This window comes from Poecilia reticulata, linkage group LG1, assembly GCF_000633615.1.
Source record: "Poecilia reticulata strain Guanapo linkage group LG1, Guppy_female_1.0+MT, whole genome shotgun sequence".
In the NCBI taxonomy this organism is placed as follows: Eukaryota; Metazoa; Chordata; class Actinopteri; order Cyprinodontiformes; family Poeciliidae; genus Poecilia; species Poecilia reticulata.
The window spans coordinates 9,379,800-9,390,096 of record NC_024331.1 but is presented as its reverse complement, the minus strand read 5'-3'; the positions used below and the strand labels follow the sequence as shown (position 1 = coordinate 9,390,096).

The window sequence follows — 10,297 nt, the reverse complement described above, 5'->3', positions numbered from 1 at the left end:
AAAGAAAGAAAGAAAGAAAGAAAGAAAGAAAGAAAGAAAGAAAGAAAGAAAGAAAGAAAGAAAGAAAGAAAGAAAGAAAGAAAGAAAGAAAGAAAAAAAGAAAAAAAGAGCTGCCAGGTGGAGGAGCAGGTAACCAGATCACCTCTGAGAGACACATGTGAAAGGACGGAGCAGGTTTCTGCATTTGAACAAAATTTGGGTCATTTCCTGCTGCGAGAGCTCGATAAACATCTCCACATTTTGATGCTCTGGTAAACAGACCTATAAACAGCTTCTTGTGCAAGAAACTGTGCATGCTTGGCCCAAGTGCTTTAATTTGAAAACTGTTCTGGACTAAATATGCTACACATATTTTTATTTTTATTTGCATCATATTAATGTTCAGCTGCATGACAAACACTGGATTCTTTACAACTTTGCACATTTTATTTGAAGCATGTAGCGCTGACCAGATAGTATAGTCACAATCAAGACAAAAGAGGGTTTGCTGAAGAAAAAGTATTCATTATTCTTTAATTTATATGTGCACACTGTGTACATGAAGTGTGGCTTTACAATTGTGCAACCCAATGCAGTCAGAAATCAACTAATTATTAAATAGAGATCAATAGTAAACAAACAGCATCTTGAAACGCAAGGAGAAATCTGGCCTTTGTGGAAAAGTCAAATGCAAAAATACAACAACACATTTTTAAAGAAACTCAATGCAGAAACTCAAGAAGTCAATGCAGATTTCCATAGCAAATGTGTGGGAGAGGGTGATCTGGTCCAGTTTAACTTTTGGGCTGAATCGCTTTGTGTATTGATGAACATCAATACACAAAGCCAGCGTATTGCCAGCGTCACATGGCGCTGGCAGCATCACGGTGTGAGGACGCTCCTCTTCACCTTCCAGCAGGACGAGTCTAAACAAAGAGCCAGAACTCCGGCATTGCTTAGATCAAAGCATAACCACATGTTCAAATGGCCTAGTCAAAGTCCAGGTCAAACTTCAACTCTCAAACTGTGGTGAAATATGAAACTTATGTTTGTAGATGATCTCGTTTCAATCAAAGAGGTAGGGAGCTATTCTGCAAAAAAATAAGAAAAAAAACCCAAATGGGTGCATATTTCAGTCCTTAAATCCAGAAATCTGGTAGAGACATAAATAAAAAGTCTGCAGGTCGGTTCTGCGAAGTATTGATTATGCTCTCATTTGTATGATCTGTCAGTAGGTGGATGTTTGCTGTTGAAATGTGACAAAAGGCTTAAAAGTTCTGTAAAAAAAGCTCAGAGCAAAATGAGCTCAGACTTGCTTTAGGGAGTTTTCACATCATCCCTTTACAACCCAACTGTAGTTTGTCTGTCCGGTTCGTTTGTGGAGGTCTGAATACGCAACCGAACTCTGATGCAGACAAATACCAACAAACTCTGGTCTACCTAAAAACCTCGGGCTCAGTTCGGTTAGCGTGAACTCTTGTGTGGTTAAAATGCATGTAAACACCAAGGGGACCGGCGAACAGCGCTCCTAAAGCAGGAGGAGGCCTGTAGCGCAGGGCATTCTGGGTAAGTACAACCAAAGCAAATGCGAGAGGAACAGGATTTTCCAATGGCTTGGCAAAGAAAGCAAACCACACCAGCTGAAAATGTAAAGAAATGTTGCAAATTTGGTCCCTGATGGAACCGAGTCCACCAGACCATCAGGTGTGAAGACGCCCTATAAGACAGCAGTGGTGGCTCTGAACCAACCTGGGCAAATACAAGCTTTGCTACCACAAAAATAACCACACTGGAAAGAAAAGCAGCGCAGCTGTGCCATCGTTCTTAGAGCAACGTGCTCCAATGCTTTCAACTATCCCACAGAGGCACAAAACCGCAGAAATGAGTCAGTAAACAAGCTGACAAATGCAAAAAAAAAAAAAAAGAAACCCTGCATGCAAAGGTAGCACTGTCACCGCTCTGCACTGTGGGACTTGGCAAACATGAAACAGGAGAGTTTCATATCCAAACCATAAAAGACTCTCGTCTTACCCCAACCTGACTGGGGAAACAGAAGTGACACCCCTTAATCAGCACAAGAAACGTAAACCACAACCACCCCCAACCACCTGATGCAAAGGTTCTGCTAGTCGACGCAGCCTGCACTTTCATAGTCAAGTTTACTGATCCGGTGATAAGCGGTTTCTGCAAAAATATTATCAAGGTTGACCTCTAAAATACTTTCGGAGCCTGCCCCCGGAAATGCAGAAAATGCGCCCAACTTGGTAGATACCAAAGCAACGCTGGTTGCAAGAAGTGATTTCTTCTGATAATCAAGTTTTAAATCTCTGTTGTGAGAAACGATCAGGAGTCTTTGAACTAAAACTACTTAGAGAGGCAGTTCTTCACAAACCAGATGTGGCGTTAACTCACCACGTCAGAGCTGCAGGTCAACTACAAGCAGAATCATAATCCGTTACCATTTCCACCATATTCTTCAAACTGAACTGCGCTGGCATTTGTACGTGTAAATAAACGATCTCTTGCAGAGCAAACTTGCAAAAGATGCATGTAGGAACATCTCGACTGGGAAGAATCTTTGATTCTTAGTGCAAGCCTATTATCCTGAAGCCAGAGGTTAAACTCTACAAACAAGACGACATGCCCGTATCGCAATAGCAGTTTTGCTAAACTCCTGACCAACTACTTATAAACTGAACCTCATGACAACTTCCTGATCTTCCCCTTCAATCTCTAACAGGTTTTATTCTGGTATCGCCTTGTATTTGTCTCCATGCGTCTTTCCCATCAACTGATGAGACCGATGGGACTGAGTTTGTGTTGCAGTCTTTTCATTGACCAGATCATCTGTGCCACATGCAAAAGCTCGGGTTGCTGTCTCACAGCCTAACGCTGCTTTAAACTTCAACCCAACCGATGATCACTTTCAACGGTACCACACTGAAAGGGGCTAAATCTCACGCTTTTGAGATTTTGCGTGTAAACAATTTGAGAATAATACAACCTTTTCCTTCGTCTTGAACATATCTACAAACGCGTGGTTGTCGGGGAAGCAAAAGTCTAAAGGGTGTGAATTCTTTTGCGATGCACCGTCGTCCTTTTCCTTTCAAGAGAGGCGTGTTGGGGTTCATATTTGGTAGGCGGCAGTAAGCAGGATGCCATAGAGTGGGTGTAGCACCATATGGAAGCGTTGCTGAAGCAACGGCAGGTGTTGTGGCGTCAAGGCGAAAGGTGTACGGCTGCTTCTCAGCAGGCTTTTAAGGTAAGACTGAGCTTTGTTGCGTCGCACTGCTGTAGATTTAACAGGGAGCCTTCACATCACCACCTGAAGCGACTTTTTGATTTACTGCACAAACGCCTCCATCATGTTGGATGCAGGAATGTGGAAAGGAACTGGTGGATTCCTAATTAAAAATGGTCAGTTTTAGATATACTTTTTTTTTTTTTTTTTAAGACATGGAGAAGACAAAAGGACTGTAAATGTAAGTACATCAGCTTAATTCAGGCTGTAAATCATGTTTCTTCCTGAAATCTTTTGTTAGCTTCCACGTTGACACCAACATTTGCATGAGATATGGATACGGTGCAAACGCGCCCGTTGAAATTTCTCAGCGTGGGTTCTTGTCGCTCCAGAACAAAAAAAAAAAAAAAAAAAAAAAAAGCACAAAAGAGGACCACAACTTGGCGAGTCTGAGATTTGCAACCTGTCGCCTGCGCTGTCGCTCTTCCTCTAAATGTTGCGTGCAACGCTTACTGTCAGCCTCCCGCTGGGTTCACCGGGTTTCAGCCTGTTTTCTGCACGGCTTTTGGTGTGAAAGCAGCTACCTGTAAAAACGATGCTAACAGTGACTCAGAACAGCGAGGCTGCGGGTTACTCAGCCAAGAGCCGAGGGAGAAACTGAGGTAGCGTTCCTTTAAGCTCAGCACACTAGTAGTTTCAGAGGATGCTGGAGTGTTTGAAGTACCTCTGAAGTTCGACTCTTTGAAACCTTTTTTATTTTATTATTTTTTTTTTTTTTTGCGTAATCAGTTCAGAAAGTGAAAGAACAGCTTCCCATTGCTTTGCTGTTTCGGATCGGACACTTTTAGACAACGAAGAGCCAGATTGTGATTTTTGTTTAAATTTTATTTTCACGCATCAAATCAGTAAAAATGTGTTCTGCATTGTTTTCATGAGGTATGAAGTGTCTTGTGGCATTTTGTTTGATTTCTGCTCTCAGGTTAAGTTCTGACCTCTCACTTAACGAAACTCTTCGTTTCATTCCCGCCGCAGCTACAGAGCTCAGTTTTAACACTTAGATGTTCTCAAAATGATGAATGTTTTTTGATTTTTTTACTTTCCAAGCCAAATGTTTAAAAATAGTAAAAAATAAATAAATAAATTAATTTAATTATTAAAAAATTATAATTAAAAAAACGTTATGCATATTCAGTTTCTGCACAAGCTCCGTCTCTCCTATGTCGTGAAGGAAGTCCAAATTTGGTAATGTGTTGTTTCCTGAGGCTGGTTTGATTTTTGACTGACAACGAGATGCATTAAGCAGTTTTTTTGGCTCTATATGTGTAACATATATGTGTAAATAGCTGGTATCAACCACACACCTTCGGTGCATATACAGTCACAACAATCTAGATAATCTAAGATAACCCTTGAATTTTACAATTTCCTGTATGATCAAATGCAACATCTTTCCCAAGACATTACAAGCATTTTATTTCCTGATTTTTCCAAATTGCTGCATGTCTTTGTTCAAAAGTCTGTTCTTGTTCAGGTAAATCTCTGCGAGTCGCCAAGTTTGTGTTTTATCCTCGTCTCATTAGTGTCTTTAAACCTTCAGAAAAGTTTCTCTCTGACCTGCTCAGGAATCCAAAGCGAAGGAAATCATAACCTCCACCACTGTCCAGTCCCTGGTGACCACCATGCGCCGACATCCGCTGCCCAGTTGTGTCTTCCACCCGAAAAAATGCCATGAATTGGTGGACAATCTTACAGCATGTGAGTTGGACTGAGCTAGAACTTTTCCTTGTCCTTTTGGGGTTTCGGGCAGCAAACGTTTCCCGTTTCATCTCCTTATTCCAGTGGAGTCCAGAAGGTCAGTGTCCTGCAGATTTCCCTGGTTCATCACACTTAAAATCAAATGGTGGTTCATTAACGGGTCTGTGCTGTTCATGAGTTCATTGGACCGTTTGAGTCAGCTGTGTGGGAGCAGAGACACATCTGGAACTGATGCCGGTCTTTAAAATAACCATTAAGTCATGAAATCTCCAATTACACTATTGGATATAATCCACTTCAAACACTTCAAAACTTTTAGGGTACCGATCGGCTTGTTTCAGGAAAAAAAAACTTCATTCTGTCAGACAGCAAGAGGTCTGTGGTTTTGGTTTTGTTTTTTTTAAAGCTTGCATTTCTCAGTTTTGTTCTTCAACAGGGATTCCTAAACTCTGAACTTATTTTTATGAATTTATGAATATATAAAACTTCAAAACACATTTTTAGGAATGCAATTCTTAGAAAAACTCAGTAAAAAGGTGCTATTTGTACTTCAGATAGAACAAAGTTACTTAATAAGTCAATCAGAGTTTTTATATTTATGATGACCTGTGACCTCTGATGAATTGGGGCCATAAAGTGAAAGCATATGGCAAAACAAAAGATTTGCACATTCCCTTTAAATGCAATAAATCCATCAGATGTTTTAAATCACATGTACTCCTTCCAAATGCATTTTTGCATCTTCATAGGAAGCAGCACAGCAATCTTTAAACATTTTGTTTGTTTGTCTTTTTGTCTGCGCTGGCTAAATTAAGAGCGTATTTCTCATATCTTGTGGCCGGAAATTTTTTTTTTTTGCTTGACATCAACACAGGAGGTGTAGAAAAAAAAAAAAAGTGTGCATGTTTGCTGGCCCACAGGTTTTTTTCTCTTTTTTTCAAAACCGCTCGCTGCAATCAACAAACAGGATGTGATGTGCGTCCAGTTCCCGTTACAGTCTCCGTGACACCAGGGAACTTTCCCTCACCTAAGTAAAGCTTCATAAAATCCACTTGAAACGTTGCACATGTGATTTTACTTTTTGATATTTATTTTTTCATTTTTGCAATAAACTTAAGAACATTACATCCATGTTTGACATGGATTACAACAAAAATACATTCACGTTTGAATAGTTATGTCCATAGGACTTACATTTTTCTCACAAGCGGAACGTTTTCCCGGCTCGCGAGTTTCCACATGGAATGCGTCTCATCCGTAATCGCCGGTCGCGATTGCAGAACTTTGTCTCCTTGACGACGTGTTACCCTTTGTTTTGTGAAACAACATCCAGCTCCCCGAGTTCAAAACTGAACCAAATCGGTGCGGTAACAATGCATTGCACATCAACACATATGTAGTGGCATCTACAGCAATAATAGAACATTCCCACAGATATAAATATAGATACATAAATAAAACTTGAAATAAATACACTGCAAGATGATGCAGAAAACTGAGTTTTTTGATATTGAGTGATGTTTGTCCTGAGATTTCTCTTTAAAGTCCTTGCAGAGACTCTTTGGTTTTAAATCTTCAGTGCAAAAAAAAAAAAAAAAAAAAAACAAACAAACAACAAAAACAAAACATCCCACCTCAACTCTTGACTGGTATCGGTACCGATATCAGCACGTTTCCGCCTTCCTGAGCTTACACAAAGAACTCACTGGTGTTTGCGTTTGTGTTGCGACCCCCCCACAGGGTCAGGGTCCCGTTCTCTTCCAGACATCTGCAGCCGCAGATCGTCAGTCTACGAGAAACACCCCGAGCCCCGATCTGTTCACGTCCAAACTCCAGTTCTCCTTTATCTTCTTCGGTACAGTCATCTGAGTGATCAGGTCTTCATTGTCCAGCTGGGTCACTGTCCAGCACTTTTTACTGACGGGCGTTTTCTCCACGTCGTCCGTAAGCTCCACGTTGCAGGTGAGCTTGCCGGTCACCTCCAGCTTGAGGACGCCTGCTTCGCATTTGTGTGTGCAGTTGATAGTGACCTGGATGTACATGAAGTAGGTCCCCTTCTTCAACGGCGTCAGGGATCGCTTCAATGTGTCGTACTGGAAGTTGCTCCCAATCTCTGTCCTTTCGCCATAACGGACGGCCCTCCAAGACATTGTAGTGTTGTCTAGTTTACCTAAGACAGAATACAAACATGCGGTTGGTTAGAAGATGGTTACTGAGGGTTAGTAAGCCCAGATGATATCCATTATTATATGTGCTTAGATAATAAGCATTTTTTACATTTTAGATGCAGAAGAAAAACACCTTTTAGAGGTCTATGCTTTGAAAATGAGAAGGGAGAAGACGACTGAGGGCCAAAAGAGCCGAAATATATTTATAAAACACATTTTTCTGTATGTATGACATCAACAACTCAAAAAATTGTAATAAATACGTTAAATAAATGTTTTAGTTTAGTGCTTGTTAAATATGCTGTTAAATGAGTCAATGCTTTCTGAAATACACAACCGTTTAACAAATTTCCTTTTCATTCAGTTCATTCTGAAATTATGCATAAACCTTTTATTCTTAATGTGCTGCAGCTGTTCTAAGATTATTTACTGTCTCCAAGTTGACCCGACATCTGATTGGCTGACATGCACAGCAGTGCAGGCTGATCATGTCGGTCCTTCCTACACAAACTGAGCTGCAGCACCTTTAAAATATGACCGAATAAATACTTAAAATTAATATTTAGACAAATAAACCCCTATATTTATTATTATTATTGTCCATTTTCATGCTCCATATTTACCAAAAATCTGAATTTCAATATAATTTAATTGCATGACAAACAGTAGACATTTCATTATTTTATTTTACAATTAACAAACTGACACATTGACACATTTTTTCTATTTTTTAAGGAATTCATCAGTTTTATCACAGCTATATATACATGTATTTATTCAACTGCAGTGCTTTTGACCCTCTATATTTGGCAGAATATCAAATTATTATATAGAATTTTTCTACATAAAAACTATAATTATTTTTTTAGCATATTTTCACTGGTTTATTCTCTCTGTCATTTATTTATTTTATTCCACTGTGGCACTTTAAAAATACTGAATTCATGCTCTCGCTGCCAGTTAACACTTGGAAGTAGCTATTTCTGCTTTGTTGATTTAATTTTGGATGTGAGCTCGTTTAAAAAAAAGCAACGGCTTTGTTGAAATTAGAGCAAATAAAAAGAAATACTCACTCTCATTGGCTTCCAAGTAAGCAAAATTGTGCATCTGTTGAGAAAAAGAAAAAAGAAAAGGACATGTGTCAGAAAACAACCAAAAGTTATGAAAAAACAAAAAACAAAAACAGAAGCAGGTTGTTATTAACGAAAACGCGGGTTACCTTGTAAGCTGGAGAGGGGGAAGGAGACCCACTGTCCACCAGGCGGGCGTGTATCGATCCGGGGTCACGCAGCTCGGAGCGCAGCTCCTTCACCACCAGCATCCCGCCGACAGCCAGAGCCGTGACCGCCACGAACAGGACCACGACGGACATGCCGAGGAAGAAATCCACCAAGCTCCGACGCCGTCCGACGCTTTTCTGGAGAGACTCCACGTCCGCTTGGTTGCTGCTTTGCTCCATTGGTCTGTCTGCTGTTGCCGAGATTGTGTTGCGGCGCGAAACGCTCAAAAGTGCCAATGCAAGTTAAGAAAAACAAGTACAAGAAAAGGCAAAGACGAGTCCTCCAGCCGATGGGTCAGTTGCCTCCTGGGAGTTTAGTCCGCTCTGTTAATCACCTCAGCTCAGTCCTGCTGTTTGGTAAAGTGTGGCGGCTCTKAGCTCCATGACAGGATCATTTATAGGGCGCTCTCCACAGCACGCTCTCAGATAGAGGAAAAAAAAAATACGGAAGTCATGGGTTTCCCTCCCCGCCTCCATACAGACTCACGCACGCACGCACGCACGCACACACACGCACGCACGCTAACCGTCTCCCCTCCCCTCCCTGCTCTCGCTCAGCTTCTCTCACTGGAGGTGCGAAAACTAGACTTTCCGCGGCTCTCCTCTTCTGTTGCGCAAGTGCGTCTCAGAGAGGAGAGCTTGTGGAAACCGAAAGGAAAAGACAGAAAAAGCATCACATAAGGGCTTTTTATCATCAGTATTTATTTATTACCTGGCTACATTCCTATACAGTCAACAACAACAACAAAAAAAAAGAAAAAAGATACAAACTCGTACCTGAACCCATGGAGGGGGCGGCCCCTCCCTATAGAGGCCCCAGGATGTTCTATTAATGGGAAGGGTGGAGTGCACGTGGGTGGATATTAAACATGATGAAAAGGAGTGGGATTTTTTTTTCTCTGTCTCTTTCTATTCCAAGACGTAAAGTTTAGGTAATACGTGGGAGAGAGAGAGGCCAGGCATCTCTGCTTGTATCTACTTGGCCGTCAGATAAAGCGATGGGTTTGAACACGCTGTGCAGACGTATTCAGAGAGGTAGGCTATCAGATGGGAGTGGGATGACGAGCTGGATGAAACTCCAAGGATTTTTCCAAATACAATAATAAGATGACACGTGTCCGGATGCACCGCAATCGAGATCAATTCGGGATTTGACTTTCTGAACCGATTTCGTGTTGATCTGACCCGTTTGGTTTTATTGGACCATGTAGTTATTGCACATCCTCCACTCTCAGAAAGAGGTCAGCTTCCTTTCGCCTTCTGTAAGAAAACAGGCCCACAGCATCACAGATCCTCTACCTTGGTGTAGCAGAGTTTTTAGTGGCGCTCTGCTTTGCGTCAGACGCACTCTGAAAAGCCAAATCTTGGTCTCGTCTGAGTAAAATGAGTCTGAGATGTTTATATTTGTGATGGTAGGGCAGAAAAGACTGGGTGAGCCCGAGAGACTCCACTCTTTGTTGTGTTTCTCCAAACGCCAAAGTTCAGAGAATATCGAATCGGTTGTAAAAGCGATGTAATATGAAAATGTCACATTTATGTCAAAGGGTTTGCAATGACCGTCGAAACAATCGTGTCCTTTCATGAGATACCAACTCGGTTGAATAGTACTTACTCCTCAATTTCTCGTCTGATTTCTCAAATTTTCCTGGGATTATGACACTCAGTAAGCCGTTTCATCTTTTCCCTGCTGCTGTATAGTAAATATATTCACATGATCATTTTGGTTGACATTTGGTTGACATCGGCCACATGCAGCAGTTATAGCTAACTGCACATTGTTGACATTTCTGTTGCATAAAGTATTTTATGAACTGGCTACGTGAATTTAAAGTTCCTCTAAACTTTAACAACTTCATAAAAAATAAACTTTTTTTT

General features: G+C 41.0%; 1 protein-coding gene across 1 annotated transcript; it reads right to left on the bottom strand.

The window, feature by feature from the left end:
* Positions 1-6,044: 6,044 nt before the first annotated feature.
* Positions 6,045-8,831, bottom strand: LOC108166216 (uncharacterized). Its single transcript, XM_017304261.1, has 3 exons — positions 8,363-8,831; positions 8,217-8,250; positions 6,045-7,145 (listed from the first exon to the last, which is right to left on the bottom strand). Exons 1-3 carry the CDS (start codon positions 8,600-8,602, stop codon positions 6,760-6,762), a joined length of 660 nt encoding a protein of 219 aa, XP_017159750.1. The 5' UTR covers positions 8,603-8,831; the 3' UTR covers positions 6,045-6,759.
* Positions 8,832-10,297: the final 1,466 nt, after the last annotated feature.

Excerpts from the sequence above, each read along its gene's own strand:
- LOC108166216 (XM_017304261.1), bottom strand. The coding sequence starts at position 8,602 with ATGGAGCAAAGCAGCAACCAAGCGGACGTGGAGTCTCTCCAGAAAAGC. Across the intron at positions 8,251-8,362 it reads CCCCCTCTCCAGCTTACAAG|ATGCACAATTTTGCTTACTT; the intron begins GTAACCCGCGTT and ends TTTTCTCAACAG. Across the intron at positions 7,146-8,216 it reads TTACTTGGAAGCCAATGAGA|GTAAACTAGACAACACTACA; the intron begins GTGAGTATTTCT and ends ATTCTGTCTTAG.